The sequence below is a fragment of the Gordionus sp. m RMFG-2023 genome, chromosome 1 (assembly GCF_954871325.1).
Source record: "Gordionus sp. m RMFG-2023 chromosome 1, tfGorSpeb1-WG-v2, whole genome shotgun sequence".
In the NCBI taxonomy this organism is placed as follows: Eukaryota; Metazoa; Nematomorpha; class Gordioida; order Chordodea; family Parachordodidae; genus Gordionus; species Gordionus sp. m RMFG-2023.
In genome coordinates, this window is record NC_088775.1 from 45,381,887 (window position 1) to 45,399,578 (window position 17,692).

Consider the following 17,692-nt stretch of genomic DNA (forward strand, 5'->3'; position numbering starts at 1 on the left):
TCATTAATCATTTTCTTTGTTATATTTTATTTTCAATATTATTTTTTTAGCCTTTCATATCATGCAGCCTTTCGACTTATAGACCATCCTTATTAATGTAATTTCAAATATTATCGAAAAATGCCTAGATTTATTTTTATACGTTTTTAAAGTAATAGGAAAAATAGGGTTACTGGTAAAAAGATATTGTTTATGGTTACTAAATGTGTTTTAATTTAAAATTATACAAATTTATCTTCCTTAAATTAGCTCCGATCTTTAGGTTAAGTAAAATGGAATACGTACAAGGGAATTAGCCAATGTTAAGTAAAAGGATCATATGAATCTGTGGGATTTTTAATTTGAGGTGTAAAATTAAAAATTGTCTAAAAGGTTTTTAAATAGATAAGATAATATTTTAATTAAAAAGGTAATAAAATGTTCTGTGTAGTATATTAATTTCCTGGTAAAACTTCTAGAAAAAATGAATAAAAATTATACAAATTCGATTGATAATTAAGTTAGATTATGAGAACATTTTTTACAAGAGTAATGATTTTTAACACATGGTTTGTTAGATGAATATATAGTATTTTATTGATTAATTTTTAAAGTTGAACCCCTTTTCATAAATTACAGATTTGAAAACATTACTGGATATAAAAATTAGACCGGAATATATCAAAATATGTTATAAAAAATAATTTATATAAGTCGCCTAGAAATTATTTCTAGATTTTCAAAATTTGTTAATATTTTTGCAAATTTACCGCTTTATTGCAAACGAAAATTAAGAATCAATTAAGGTTAAATGGGCGCTCTACTAGAGGCTGTAGCTATCAAGGCTATCATAGCCTGCTTAATTAGTTATGAATTTAATTATTTGTTTAGAAATATAATTAAATCTTTCATAAAATAATTTATAAAACCGTAAGACAATGCCATATTTTTTAAGAAAATATAGGTCCGCGTTTGGTCAGGTCAAATAAAAATATTTCAACTCTAAACAATCGTAAAATATAACAAAACAAATTTATTAGTTATAAACTAAAAAATATAGAATATTTTGTATAAATACAATCAAATATAAAACAAAATTGGAAAGATATTTTATAAAATACAAAAATCAATAGAAATTTATAAATTAAAGTTGCAACATTTAATGAATTTCTGTTGAATTAAATATACTAAATAAAGGTAAATTCTTTACTCTAGCCATAAGATAAATATGACTGAAAACATTTCATTTTTATCCGAAATTTTCGAAGTGTGAAACTAATAACGGGGATTGCCGAGTTTTATTGACTTTGTCACATGCCCTCTCAATAGCACTCGTCAAAGTGATGGGTCCACAGCTAAAGACGCCAATTTTTTTACACTGAATAATTTATAAAATTTTAATACATTTTTATTTTAACTTTTAAAAGAGGATATTAATTATTATATATGTATATACTAAAATATTATTACAGACAATGTTGATTGCTGACAATACTTTACTTTTATAAATTATCTGAAATTTATAGTGTAGATATTATTACAGTTACCGCGAATTCAAATTGAAAAATATTTAGAGTTGAAAATAATCATACATTTAAGCGCTTTATAAATTTGAAAAATCAGATTTTGCCGGTGTAACGTGATATTTTTAACTTAAATTTAAATTAACTCCCTTTAGTAATACTGACATTTATGATTGTCGTTATAATATATTTTAATAATATCATTATAAAATTTAGTAATACTGACATTTATGACTGACATATAATGTTAAAAGTTCTGACATTAATGACTGACATGTAATGTTAAAAGTTTCTAATTAGTAATACTGACATGTAATGTTAAAAGTTTCTATTATTTAGTAATACTAACGTATAATGTTAAAAGTTTATATATAGCAATATTGATATGACAGGTGATGCTTAAAGTTTATATGTTTAGCTATATTGACGCTTATGAGTGACAGATAATTAAAATTTTCTAATATTGAAATTTATGAGACAGATAATATTATAATTTCTGATATTTTGTTATATAACATCTAAGTTTTATTTTCAACCTTTTCGGATACCAACTTTATACAAACTAGATTAATAAAATTAAAATTTGATTCAAAATTTAATTTCGAAAATCAAAATTTAATTTCGAAAATCAAATTTAATATCAAAAATTATATTTACAAGAATTTCAGTAAATTGCATGATCATATAACTCTCCCTATAAATTTACATTATAATTAAGATCTCTTAACACTATTTATCAAAGGGTATCTTAACTCAGAGGTATGTGATAAGGGGAGTTAATGTATCACGCTACACCGGCAATGTAATCCATTATGTCTAGGCCTGAGCTGACTGGTACAAGGGTAAGTGAATAAAGTGCCCACTGGGCCTCAACAAAATAGATATTTTGGGGCCAAATAGAAAAAAAAGATTGCTAATACGAATTTCTGAAGAATTAAACATGCAACATTTTATAGGGTTAGCCAAATATTGTTTAATTAGTTTATATTTAAAAAATGGGTTTACACGTAGATTTTAATAAAATTCGTTGTCTAAGTTGCAATATGTTATCTCGATGACGCGCAATATCATTACCCAAACATTATTACCTCTGCCCAAGTCGTATTCACTTATTTTATTATATATAATGAAAATAAAACTAAGGCGTTTCACTTTAAAGAAAGTAACTAAAAAAGTTAACGGTTACGTTACTGTTATTCATAACATGTAACTCTACAAAAGCTCTTTGTTAGATTAAAAAATTACTAATCATTCAATTTATTGCAAGTCAAAATAATAAAAGGCAGTATAAACTATACACACACATTAGTTTTCATAGAAATCAATAACAACAATAAAATATTATAATTTTAAGCATTTGATAAAAGAACTAATTTTCCACCATAAATCATCTTCTATTTGGTTTATTAATCAAGTTAGCAAAAGAAAAAAGAAGTTCCATAGAAGCGGAGGATGGTAAATTAGTATTATAAAGAAAAAAAATTTCTTTATTATTGGATATTTATGAAAGTATGTATTAATTTTGAATGATGGATCATTAGATAGAAAATTATAATAATCTCTAAATCATTTGAATTCTTAGTAGACCCCCAACTCTGGAAATAAAATAAGACTGGGCCTAGAAATTAGGAGTTCTAATGTCTAAGGATATTGCAGTTGCCATCAAAAGGTTTATTTAGTTTTTTTATAATCAGAAAATATTAAATTTATTCTTTATAACTTAATTAACTAATGATAATAAATACAACAATATACTATTTTAAGTTTATAATATTTATCAACATATTTAAAATGATAATCATTTTGACTATACCTATATTATTAATATTATACATTATTTTAGTTAATGTGAATAATATTTATTTATCAAGAATGTTGATATAAATTCTAACATTAAGAACTTGTTTCTCATCGAAAATTTATAGTCTTTCATATTAAATTCATATTCTTCTATATTTTTCTTATCAACTATAATACTTTCTTCCATATTTTCGTCTACCATGCTGTAGATTTTTATCAATTTAGGGTGTAGTAAATGAATTTTAAAGGTAATGAAAAGCAAAAGTTATGTTAAGTTACTCAAAAAAATATAACGGTTACAAAACGCTTCGTTTTATTTTCAAATTGATAGAAATATATGAGTGTGAAATATATATTAAAATATATAATATTGTAATACGAATAGTAACTTTATTTAATTGGTTGCAATGTAAATTAACCTATCGTTAGACAGGTTTATCAAAATATATAAGATAAAAACCAAGTAAGCAAATAGAAGTATATAAATGAATTCCCCCTCTATAAAAATAAGACCTTTAGGATTTCTCCACTAGACCGGAGTCTAACAGTCCACTCGTGTTTAACCTATCCTATAATTTAGACATTCTTGCCATAAATCTTTGAATCCTTTATTAGTTTATAAACTTTATAGTTTATTTACATAGTCTGATATCAACATTGCCTGCAATATATAAATGGAAATATAGAATAATGCACAAAATTATTCTTAAAAATCATTGCCCGTAATTTACTTACAAAGTATGTTCATGAAAAAAAAAATGATCTAAAAAATGGAAATAAATATAATTATGAAGCATATTATAAATTTATAATGTAGGTCTTGTCACCTGGCTTAGACGGGTATGAACCATATTAATTATATATTAGAAAAAAATAATGATAGATATAACTAACTTTTTTGTGTCTACCTTGTATGAAGCGCATAATTTTCTCGAATTCCGGCCTTCCAAAATGATTATGAGCTTTAACACCTGTGAGCAGACTTTTGTGGGCGATATTTTGAAAATATTTGTCACATATGTACTATTAAAGTTATTAAAAAGATATAATATTTTTACATGAAATAATCATAATGACGAAAATATACTTAAGTTATATTTATATAAATATAAATCATACTAGCATGGTAGTTCTAAGATCATATTTATCGAAGTATTGAGTTATAAAAATGTGAATTTCAATGATATCATTTGTGTCCTTTTCTTTAATCTCTTGTAACAAATTAACTAACCATTCGTAACTTTTATGAGATGGACAAACCCACAAAAAATAAACCTTTTTTTGTCATAAATAAACAGATATAAATTAATTTGATTTAGGTAAACAAGATATTTATATATGTTACCGACAATGTGCATAGGAAATAGGTGTAAATAATATTCTAAAACATCTGAAATTTATAGGGCAGGTAATTACCCAAGCTGAAATATTTTTCCGGCAAAATCCAATTTATCAAATATAAAAAACGCTATAAATAAATTATTTAAAGTTGGAAAATAACAAAACAATTTGTTGAAGGCGTTTTGGGGATCTGATTTTGTCTAAAATGTGTACTAGTATGAATAAAATACCTGTCTTATAAATTTCAAATAATTTTTAGAAATTTTTGAGTTCTTAATTAAAATTTATGTTAAAATTACATAGAATGATTGAAATATTAACCAAGCACAATTCACATATTGCCTGAATATGCACATAGACGATAACATATACTGCTTTAAATCAAATTAGATTGGCATAAATTTTCATAGCTATAAATTTCTATAACTTTTCCAGAGAATAATGTGAGAAGGTCTTAAGTTAAAATATAAAAACATGCCCTGTATATTAAGGATTAAATCAATAAATGATATCAATAATTATAAAGACATTTATTTTATTAAATAGTTTACAAATCAAAATGAATGTCATTCAACATTCGTGAATCGAATATCACTACTTAAATTCATAAATTTTTCAGATAGGTTAAAGGTTTAAATCAGTTTTCATATTTAATATTATAAACTAATGTTTTGTGTTCAAAATCAAAAATTTAGTTACATCTCAATTAAATAATCCGCTTAAGCAATTCCTTTGAATAAAAAAAAATCAAATTAATAAAGATAAGTTCTATGATTAAAGTGTCTAAAATATGGTCGAGTAGGCTGAAACTATTTGTGATATCCCATACAGATCAAAAAATACTCAATCTAACAATTCTCCCACCAAAATAGATAGGAAATATTTTACAACTCAACAAGATTTGAAATGTTTGAAAAAATGACGAAAAATAGGCATAAATGTGCCCGCGGTATATTTCCGAATTGAATTCAATGCTAAAACAATCATTTTATTATTACTTGCAATAAAAAAAATTTATACTTTAAAGGTAATTAAATTTAATATCTTAAAAAATCTTTTGTTCTGTCATTTTTGGGAAGAAAAATCGGACTCAAAAGAACATAAATTCTGGAATATGCAGATATTTTTTAGTGATATAAACAGATTTGCTCTTGAGTACTCAATTGTAAAGAATTTTGCAATTAAAGTCATTTGAAGCATAACTGCCTTAAAGGAAATCTCTAACTCCTAAAAAATGTTATGTTATGGGGTTGTATGATGAAAAAAGGTTTAGATAGTTTTTCTGAAGGAATTATTCACTCAGCTAAATATCAAGATATTTTATAGGACTTCATTGATTTGACAAATTTATTGTTTTTCCAAAGGCCATTTTATTTTTCCATAAGACAATGCGCCATAATAATTTAAAATCGACTAAAAAATTTTGTTAGATAACGGTTGGGATTTACTAGAGTGGTTTGCATCATGCATCACGCTTTTAAACTTCATTAAAAAATATCTATGCTTTTTTAAAGAAAAGACCCAGAAAAAAGTAAACCTTCAGGAATTTTAAACAATCATTAGCGAAAATCTTGACAGCAGGAACTTAATCAGACGGAATTTTCTAAAAAGGTATGAACTTGCCCCGGGTTCAATGGGTTGCCCATAAATCGGGTTTAGTCTGAGGTCTCAAAATGAAAAACAAACAATTTTAGATGGTTTACAACCCTGCTAAAAACAAATGAATTTGATGGGAAAAAAAATCTGCCTAAATGAATTAAACCTATCACTAGCATTAAAGCCATACCTAATCGAGTATCAGAGCTGAAATGGCCACTATTTTGATTTTCGAACATTAATGTTCATTTTGATTTAAATATTATACATTTCATTGTATCATAAGAAACAAGAAAATAACAATTTATATTTTGTGTTTTGGATTAAATTTTATTTCTACTTTTAAAAATCAAATAATAATAATGATAATATGTATAATAATCAACTGGTATATATACTAAAACATTTCAATCAACTGGTATATGTAACAAAACATTTAAATTAATACTCAATAAATTATTTCACAAATTTGAATAAACAACACAATTAACATTCCCCTCCTCGACAAAGCATTAAGTTGTTGCTCGGTGGGCGCATAAGTCTGTCTGAGTCGCGTGAGTCCATACGTTTTCGTACTAAAATTGATGTACGTTATCATAATCATAAGGAATAATTGATCAAATTTGAATATATGGAATACGGAATAAAATTTTAAATTTAGAAAAAAAAAAGAATTTGGAATAAAAATTTTGGAATATGGAATGATAAATATGTAGAATTCCGTAAGAATGATATTATATAAAATTTCGAGTTTTATTTTAAATTTTGTGTAGCGTTTTAATATTTTATTTGTAGCGTTTTAATATTTAATTTATTTTTATTTATTTTCAATCTCCGAGGTTAAAATATGCAAATATTATGCACATTTCCCTCTCTTAAAAAAAATTTAAATTTCACACAATATTTTTCTAAAATAATTATGTTTAATTTTTACATAACTTTTTGTCTTCAAAAGCTTTATTTCAAAAACATTTTTATCATATTAAGTATTACTTATAAGGGTTATTTAAATCAATCATGTGATTTAAACCTTTTAATTTATGTTTTAATTACATTTTAATATATTTAAAATTAAAGTTTTATCTTCTTGTTTAGGATTTTTAATGGTTTATTTTTAATATATCTAAAAATTCATCTTTAGGTTTAGTTAATTTACAACAATTGGTAATCATACAAGAAATCAAAAAAATATCAATATTTCACTAAGAAATTAAGTAAATAATTTTTTTAAGGCTTTTTATGTGTTCAAATATGTCCATTATTGATTTACATTTAAGTTATTTTAATAAGTAAATTTACAACATGCCTTTATCTCGGCATAAAATTTTAATTTATAATAACTTTTCTTCTTACGTGGATTAGAATAATAAGTAATCATCATTGGTCTCACAATATAGAATTCATATAACGTCCAACTTCCATATTGGTTCTTTCTAGGTTGTCACATTAGGTTAGGTGCTGGTTATCATATTCCACTCCAACATCCAGAGCCAGGACACCATGAAGAAGGAAGCTTTTTGCATGAAAGAACGTGCTAAGGTATGATTATTGGTCATATATATAGATAAGGTAGTCATCTCAATAGGTAGTCATCTCAATAGGTAGTCATCTCAATAGGTTAAGCAGTTATCACAATAGGTAGTCATCACAATAGGTAGTCATCACAATAGGTAGTCAAATCAATAGATAAGGTAGTCATCTCAATAGGTAGTCATCTTAATATGTTAAGCAGTTATCACAATAGGTAGTCATCACAATAGGTAGTCATATCAATAGATAAGGTAGTCATCTCAATAGGTAGTCATCTCCATAGGTTAAGCAGTCATCACAATAGGTAGTCATCACAATAGGTAGTCATATCAATAGATAAGGTAGTCATCTCAATAGATTAAGCAATCATCACGATAGGTAGTCATCACAATAGGTAGTCATATCAATAGATAAGGTAGTCATCTCAATAGGTAGCTCACTTTTGTATATGTATATATCAGAATAATATTTGACTTATATATTTTTTTTTTAAAAAACAAGTCATGTCCTACGAATTTAATTTAATTTTTACTTTTTTTAAATTTTAGGCAAATTTTATATATTTTCTTCTTTTTTTTTTTTACAAAAACGTAACGGGGCGCCATGAAAGAAACACGTTATTTTTTGTGTTTTAAATAAACTTTATTTCTACTTTTAAAAATCAAATAATAATAATAATAATATGTATAATAATCAACTGGTATATATACTAAAACATTTCAATCAACTGGTATATGTAACAAAACATTTAAATTAATACTCAATAAATTATTTCACAAATTTGAATAAACAACACAATTAACATTTCCCTCTTCGACAAAGTAATTGAGATGACTTGTTTCTATTATGGCGCCCCGGTACGTTTTTGTAAAAAAAAAAAGAAGAAAATATATAAAATTTGCCTAAAATTAAAAAAAAAGTAAAAATTAAATTAAATTCGAAGGACATGACTTGTTTTTTAAAAAAATATATATATAGTCAAATATTATTCACTACCTTATCTATTGATATGACTACCTATTGTGATGACTACCTATTGTGATGACTACCTATTGTGATGACTACCTATTGTGATGACTACCTATTGTGATGACTACCTATTGTGATGACTACCTATTGTGATGACTACCTATTGTGATGACTACCTATTGTGATGACTACCCATTGTGATGACTACCTATTGTGATGACTACCTATTGTGATGACTACCTATTGTGATGACTACCTATTGTGATGACTACCTATTGTGATGACTACCTATTGTGATGACTGCTTAATCTATGGAGATGACTGCTTAACCTATGGAGATGACTACCTATTGAGATGACTACCTTATCTATTGTGACTGCCTAATCTATTGATATGACCAATGCCTAATCTACTGAGATGACTATCTAATCTATGGAGATGACCAAGAATCAAACCTTAGCACGTTCTTTCATGCAAAAAGCTTCTATCTTCATGGTGTCCTGGCTCTGGATGTTGGACTGAATAGGATAACCAGCACCTAACCTAATGTGACAACCTAGAAAGAACCAATATGGAAGTTGGACGTTAGGTTATGAATTCTATATTGTGAGACCAATGATGATTACTTATTATTCTAATCCACGTAAGAAGAAAAGTTATTATAAATTAAAATTTTATGCCAGATAAAGGCATGTTGTAAATTTACTTATTAAAATAACTTAAATGTAAATCAATAATGGACATATTTGAACACATAAAAAGCCTTAAAAAAATTATTTACTTAATTTCTTAGTGAAATATTGATATTTTTTTGATTTCTTGTATGATGACCAATTGTTGTAAATTAACTAAACCCAAAGATGAATTTTTAGATATAATTAAAAATAAACCATTAAATATCCTAAACAAGAAGATAAAACTTTAATTTTAAATATATTAAAATGTAATTAAAACATGAATTAAAAGGTTTAGATCACATGATTGATTTAAATAACTCTTATAAGTAATACTTAATATGATAACAATGTTTTTGAAATAAAGCTTTTGAAGACAAGTTATGTAACATCTTCATTTTAGATAAGTATTTAAATGATGTGATGAGATCATTTTCTAAAAATTATCTTATGAAGAATTTTTATTAAAAATAACACTTTTTGAATTAAAACTAGGGTGTGAAATTTAAATTTCTTATTTAAAGAGAGGGAAATGTGAATAATATTTTATTTGCATATTTAAACCTCGGAGATTGAAAATAAATAAAAATAAATAAAATATTAAAACGCAACTTAAATTATTAAAATAAAATATTAAATCGCTACAAATAAAATATTAAAACGCTACTTAAATTATTAAAATAAAATATATAAAATGCAAAATTTAAAAAAAAACGCGAAATTTTATATAATCTTTTTTGATTTATCATTCTTACGGAATTCTACATATTTATCATTCCATACTCCAAAATTTTTATTCCAAATTCTTTTTTTCCAAATTTAAAATTTTATTCCGTATTCCATATATTCAAATTTGATCAATTATTCCTTATGATAATGATAACGTACAACAATTTTAACAAACCTACGAAAACGTATGGACTCACGTGACTCAGACAGACTTATGCGCCCACCGAGCAGCAACTTAATGCTTTGTCGAGGAGGGGAATGTTAAATGTGTTGTTTATTCAAATTTGTGAAATAATTTATTGAGTATTAATTTAAATGTTTTGACAAGAAAAGTACAAGTTATATTTTGTGTTTTGGGTTAAATTTTATTTCTACTTTTAAAAATCAAATAATAATAATGATAATATGTATAATAATCAACTGGTATATATACTAAAACATTTCAATCAACTGGTATATGTAACAACATTTAAATTAATACTCAATAAATTATTTCACAAATTTGAATAAACAACACAATTAACAATATCTCATATGATTTTTGATCAATATTAATTAAACTATCATTTTCTAGCCTAATAAAGTATTTTAATGGAAGAAATTTTGCATTAAAAAATAATTTGCTGAATTTATTTAATCCACTTTTTTAATATGATTCAGAGTATATTTTTTTTAATAAAGAAAATAAATGACTATTTTTATACCTTTTTACAAATTATACTATGATCTTTGTTAACATAAAATATGTTAACTAAATCTTTAAGGATGGATGCATAAGGGGTGACTCCAATACCACCGCCTATCATTACGGCTATTTCATGCTTTGGCCAATTTTGATTGCCATCCCCATAGGGGCCATCTATATAAACCTTAATGATTTTTTTAAGAATTTATGAATTTATGGGAAAGTTGGTTAACACATTTTTAAATTTAAAAAATAATTTCACCTTTGTGTTTTTAAACGGTTCAATTTGAGCCGATTTTAAAAAACGGCTAACTTAATATTTATCAAAAAAAATATTAAGCAAGTCTGAAGATTTTGGTCATAGATGGCACAAAGGTTTGGACATCTATTAGCGAAATCTTGAGGTTTAGGGAATTTTCCTGGCTAAAATATTGAGTTAGCCTTTTAAAAATTGGCTCAAATCGAGCTGTTTAACAACATTCACATTTAAGTATATTACCCTTGGAAAACTGGATCCTTGTAGATTATTTGGATCATAAAGATTTCTAACTTTCCAAGTCCACCGCCCTAAAGCTTTTATATGCAATGATAAAATGTCCTCGTGAGGGGCAGACGTTAATGTGAAGGCGTGATACTCTCCAGGATTTATGTCGGGAATGGATATTTGAACCCATTGTCCAGATTTATAAGTGAAAGAATGTGGCCTATTCAAAACTATCTTGGTGACATCTGTTGTAAATAATAATTTATAAGATAATATATCATTAATTTATAACTTTCTTAACTTGTCATTTAGGGTAAAACTATTATAAATATAAAAGTAACACCAAATCTCATAAAAACACCTCTATTTAAAATTATATGTTTAACCTGATGGCATCAATGTGGCTTTGATAACGGCCATCTCCAAATGTTTCCTATTCAAACTTATGAGTTTATCTATCATATACAATATAGCTGGAACCACTAAATATAAGTGAAAAGTGGGCGATGACGTAAGTCTTGCCGCACCGTGAAAAATATTCAACACGAAAAATGGCACAAAAAGTTTATGAGTTGCCCAAAAATATCGGTAGGCTTTCTGTCGCACTATTTCATGTGCAAATACATACATAATGACTGTAATTATGGTCAATATAATTCCTGTAATACCCGTGATAGTTTGAAACGCCCAAAAGCTAAAAGGTGGAGGGATATTGTTACCCTTGAAAAACATCTAGATAATTTTAAAATATTATAATAAATATACAAACGAGCTTTTGATTAATCTTGCAAGGTTGGCCCAATCCTTGCAAGTCATGACCTCATTATGGCTTGTGGGTAGAAAAAATATTAATGTTATATTTCTTTCCATTCTTCCCATTTGGCCTGATTGAGTATCACAATTATAAAATTGATTTTGATAAATCATTAGATTATCCGAAAATTATTGCTGAATATTTAAATTTAATGCATAATATTAGGAAAAGAATAAAATAAATGGTTTGAAATTTCCTAATCAAATTTATAAAAGGTCGGATGGACCGGACATGAACATGGGATCCCTGGAGAGCTCGGGCCAGAAACTTAATAGCACCTTTATTATGTAAAATTGTTAAACTAACTCTCTATTGAGAAAAATTGTTACATATAAAGATATAATATTTAATTTTTTTTAAAAGCATTACTTCTTTAAATAGACACTTGAGATGTTCAAGTGGCTGAGTGGAAACGTGATACAAATTGACCAAATGCCCGGCACAATGAATAACTACAAATATAATTCCGGTGTAGGCACATAGCTTGTGAAAGGCTAGGGCAGAGTCGAGAGGCAAGTAATTTTTGACCTTAGTTTCTCTCAATTTAGTAATTAAATGTCGACATACTGTTAATAGCAATACACAATAAACGAAGGATATTACGTTAGCCGATGCCCGAGACACACATATACCCGCTCCCATTACTCTCCTAAGATCAGTGTGCTCCAATAATAGACAAAATCCTGTTTAAAATTTTTTTTATCATGATAATCATTTATCTGTTTTAAAAATAAATATATTTACTTACTTAACATTTTATCGGCAAAAAGCCCTGTCACAATGGCATAGAAAATTATAAGATAAAATATATTTTGGCGATTTTCTTCTATGTAGTTTGCTAATGCATCATATTTTTTGGCGAAGTAATTTCTTTCAAAATTTGAAATATTTTTTTCTAAGCTAAAGCTCTCGTGTCTTGAAAATAAAAATATCAAGTTTATATAAAACTTAAAATTAACGTTCAATACCTGTGTTTTGTCTTTTTCCCAAATATTTTTCCAGCTCCCTTAAAATGTATTCCACAGTTAGACCATTCTAATTCGTGATGCGACATAAGATGAACAAAGTCTTGACATTTTAACACATCTTTATTTTCGAAGCCCGTTTGAGCCATCATAGCAGTTAAGCATGATTCAATCTCAGTATCATTGGCTTGCTCGCATTCAATAAAGCTCCTATCAAAAATATAACTTTAATTAATGATAACTAAGATCAATATAAATATTTTTATTAAAATATAGGAATACAACAAAATAAATACAATTAAGGGTTATAACTTGAGCAAAGAAAAGAATTGACTTCTTGACAATTCTCCTTTTTGATGTATATCAAACATATCGAACATAATCCTCAATTTTTGATCAGGAGTGCCTATTTTTATATAATAGTCATCATTTTAAAATATTTAAGCATTATTAATTTGGCTCTTTATATCGTAGGGGATAGACTTATAAAAGGGTAGGGAAAAAATGTTTTAAGAGGGAAAATCTCTACATCCAACCCAAAATTATTTTCTATATGAATGCTCTGATTATAATAAAATCTTAATTTTTGAAAATTGTAATTTTCTTTTGTAACTTACCATTAGCGAAAACGTAAGTCATATTTAAAAAATCTTGAAAGCATATATTTCCCGTATGTCTCTTATCAATAACCGCAAACATTCTCTCCACAAACATGGAAGTTGGTTTCATGCCCAGGGCGTCAGCAAATTCGTATTTGTTTAATTTGGAATTCATTATGTTTTGTCCCTTAAAATCTTCTTTGTAGGTATTTTGGGGATAATTATGATTGTATTGTTCTGGATTATCGGAGTTTTGTTCTTCCAATATCTGAAATGTCTAAATAATTTTTTTTTAAAAAATTAAGAATGCTGAATTCTATATAAAATTCTTATTTTCTATTTCAATTATATATGTCCTTGGAATTAAAAAATTAGGCATTGCTTGTCCCATATAACTTATTCCAGTGAAGATCAAAGACAGGACCGAACCTTTTTTTTTAAAGTAGGCTTTTGTCTCCTTCTTACATTTTCCCCAGTCCTATCACAATTAGGAGCCACTTTATGGAATTCGAGGTTATGTTTTGGTAAATATAATACATTTTATAGGTGTTTAAAATAGCAAAACAAATTACCTTAAGGAATCAAGAAAATAAGAAAAAGTGGACATTATTATTGAAAAAATATTTAAGCCATTTGTATTTCATTCAGACTGAAAAATAATTAAAATTAGACACATATCTCATAATACCCTATTTAAATATATATATATGAATATGTCTTATTAAGGAATACATGAGGATACGGCCATGGACCCGGAGCGAACCGTAACGATCCGCGAAACCGTTATAAACCCTTATAAATATCTGAACCTTAACCGTAACCGAACAGTTATAATTATTTTTTAAAGGAGTGAAAAGAACCATTATAAAAAAACGTTAAACCGGTTTATACCGGTTTAAAGCAAAATAAAATTTATAATTCTAATTTATTACATTATTTTCCTTGTGGTGTAATTATATATTTAACCATATTTCCGTCGTTATTTATAATTTTAATTATTAAATGATCAAAATATATGTGTGATCTGATATCCTTATATCCTTAATAAAGTATGTATTAATTTTTTAACTATTACATAAATTTATCCGCCATCTTTTAATTATGCAAAATATCTAAATAAACAATTTGTAGATTTTTGATTTAGTTGTGTTTATTAAATTAATTTAAGTATAATATCAGGCCTTTAATATAAATAATAAATTTGTGTTACAATATAAATTCTATTTTATCAAATAATTTTAATATATTATATTTGTCTGACCTCATTTTTTGTATTTACAGGGTTTCCCATTCAAAAAAGGAAAAGTCCCAATCAAAAAAGGAAAAGTTTCAATCATAAAAGGAAAAGGTCCGATCAAAAAAGGAAAAGGTCCGATCAAAAAAGGAAAAGTATCAAACAAAAAAGGAAAAGGTTCAATCAAAAAAGGAAAAGTGTCAAACAAAAAAGGTAAAGGCCCAATCAAAAAAGGAAAAGTGTCAATCGAAAAAGGAAAATTCCCAAAAGAAAAGGAAAATGGTCAAACAAAAAAGGTAAAGGTCCAATCAAAAAAGGAAAAGTGTCAATCGAAAAAGGAAAATTCCCAAAAGAAAAGGAAAATGGTCAATCAAAAAAGGAAAATTCCCATTCAAAAAAGGAAAATCGTTATTTTTTTAAATTTTTTTTAAAAAAATTATAAATTTTTCTAATTTTTCTTAAATGTTTATTTATTTTTATCATTCCTTCTTATTTTATTTCTAACTTTTTGCGATTTCTTAACATTATTTGTATCTTTTCTCAATTAATTTTTCTTACTATATTTTTTCTCAATTTTTTTTCTTCTCATTTTTGATAATTCTTTTGTATTTTTAAAAATAATTTATAAATTTAGGTCCATTTTTTAACAATTCTTTACTTTTTTTTTCATCATACATATGTCGTAATTTATTAAGGGATCATAACTATCCGGGATCTTCACGGGATTCAAAGGGATCCCTTTAAAATTACAATTTTTTAAAGGATAAATAACTATACGTTATTATCACGTTTGAACCATGATATAGAAGAATCTTATTTTTAAAAGCGTTTTCCGCGCGGTTCGTTTCGTTTTTTAATTTTATTGTTATTCGTTAATTTTTAATGTTGTTTTTTTTGGCCTTATGAAATATGATATGTCAAATATAGGGTATCAATCGATAGCTAATCAAAAGATCTATTCAACTGGAAGTCAATCTCTCCCCCATAATGGGCTGGGCTAGTTCTTAAGAGGGGGGGGGGGTGAGAAATATTTTTATCAACACAAAATATCGATATGGGTATCAAATAAAAGCTAATTTTAATATGGTTTGACTGAAAATCTTCATTCTTAGTCTGGATGGGTATGACTTGGTCTGGAGGGGGGGGTGGGGGTTGGGGTAGAGGGGGGTGTAAAAAAAAATTTTTTGATCAAAAATATAGCATCATGTTTTAAAGTAAGCTATAAGACAGTTACAAATATTAAATATTCTCATCTCAAAAATGGAATAAAATATAGCTTGCCCAAAGGAGGTTCACGTGCACGCAAGAAATTAAATCAAGAGCAGGAAGAATATATATTGAATTGTATATATTTGGATTGCATTTTATCCTTAAAAAGGTTATGTGAAATGATTAAAGAAAGATATGATGTGGAAATATCAAAAAATACGGTATCAAGGTTACTCTCAGGATTTAGGTACAGCTTTAAAAGAGTATCACTACGTTCAGTTAGAGAAAATAACGAATCAAATATAGAGATTCACAAAGAATACGCGAATTGGTTTGTAGATGTATCATATATGAAAGAAAAATTTATATTTATTGATGAGAGCGGGTTTTCAATATCAATAAGGCAATTATATGGATATTCACAAATAAATAAAAAGGCAATTAAAAATGTTCAAGGGATAAAGACAATAAATTATACTATCATTGCGGCTCTCACAATTGCAGGAATATTTAGATTCGAATTTCTTGATGGCCCTTGCAATGCTATATATTTTAGAAACTTTATAAATGAATATTAAATCATTTTGAAGAATCTAACATGATTAATATGATTTTTGGGATGGATAATGTTCCATTCCATCACAATCATTCAATTAGGGAATCGATCGAAGGAAAAGGACATACATTGAAATATTTACCATCCTACAGTACGTTATTGAGAATGTGTTTTTTTAATGGAAGGATTTGATCAGAAATAAAAATCCTAGTAACGAGGAAGAATTAATTCGTTTCATAGAACATGGAGAAAGAGGAATATCTGAGCAAAATACCAAAAATTATTTTAGAAATATGGAGACCTATATTCCAAAATGTAGAAGGGGAGAAATTATTAATGATTAATATAAATTTTTGTTTCTTACTATATTAAATATATATCGTAATTGTAATTAAATAATTTGATATGTAAAAAATTATAATAAAAAAGTTGTCTACCAAAAATTTAGTGAAAATTAAATATACTTAAAAGAATTATCAAAAATGAGAAGAAAAAAAATTGAGAAAAGATATATTAAGAAAAATAAATTGAGAAAAAATACAAATAAAGTAAAAAATCGCAAAAAGTTAGAAATAAAATAAGAAGGAATGACAAAAATAAATAAAATTTAAGAAAAATTGAAAAATTTATAATTTTTTAAAATTACGATTTACCTTTTTTGAATGAGAATTTTCCTTTTTTGATTGACACTTTTCCTTTTCTTTTGGGAATTTTCCTTTTTCGATTGACACTTTTCCTTTTTTGATTGGACCTTTTCCTTTTTTGTTTGACACTTTTCCTTTTTTGATTGAACCTTTTCCTTTTTTGTTTGACACTTTTCCTTTTTTGTTTGACACTTTTCCTTTTTTGTTTGACACTTTTCCTTTTTTGATCGGACTTTTTCCTTTCTTTTTGGGAATTTTACTTTTTGAATGGAAATTTTCCTTTTAAGATTGAAACTTTTCCTTTTTTGATTGGACCTTCTTTTTTTTGAATGGGAAACCTTGTGTGTCGAGGGCCTGGCAG

At 26.3% G+C, this 17,692-nt stretch overlaps 1 protein-coding gene across 6 annotated transcripts in view; it reads right to left on the reverse strand.

The window, feature by feature from the left end:
- Positions 1–1,220: 1,220 nt before the first annotated feature.
- LOC135922763 (dual oxidase-like) overlaps positions 1,221–17,692 on the reverse strand; it is a 45,541-nt gene continuing 29,069 nt past the window's right edge. For 4 of the 6 annotated variants that reach the window (XM_065457219.1, XM_065457216.1, XM_065457220.1 and 1 more), the window contains 11 exons: positions 13,707–13,965; positions 13,402–13,495; positions 13,093–13,299; positions 12,873–13,039; positions 12,494–12,807; positions 11,697–12,042; positions 11,326–11,555; positions 10,846–11,010; positions 4,422–4,577; positions 4,197–4,325; positions 1,221–1,357 (listed from right to left, as the gene is read on the reverse strand). In XM_065457219.1, coding sequence (XP_065313291.1) covers positions 1,229–1,357; positions 4,197–4,325; positions 4,422–4,577; positions 10,846–11,010; positions 11,326–11,555; positions 11,697–12,042; positions 12,494–12,807; positions 12,873–13,039; positions 13,093–13,299; positions 13,402–13,495; positions 13,707–13,965 — 2,196 coding nt within the window. In that variant the 3' untranslated portion in view covers positions 1,221–1,228. The remainder of the gene's footprint in view (positions 1,358–4,196; positions 4,326–4,421; positions 4,578–10,845; positions 11,011–11,325; positions 11,556–11,696; positions 12,043–12,493; positions 12,808–12,872; positions 13,040–13,092; positions 13,300–13,401; positions 13,496–13,706; positions 13,966–17,692) is intronic. The other 2 variants (XM_065457217.1, XM_065457218.1) reach the window with 2 other exon arrangements.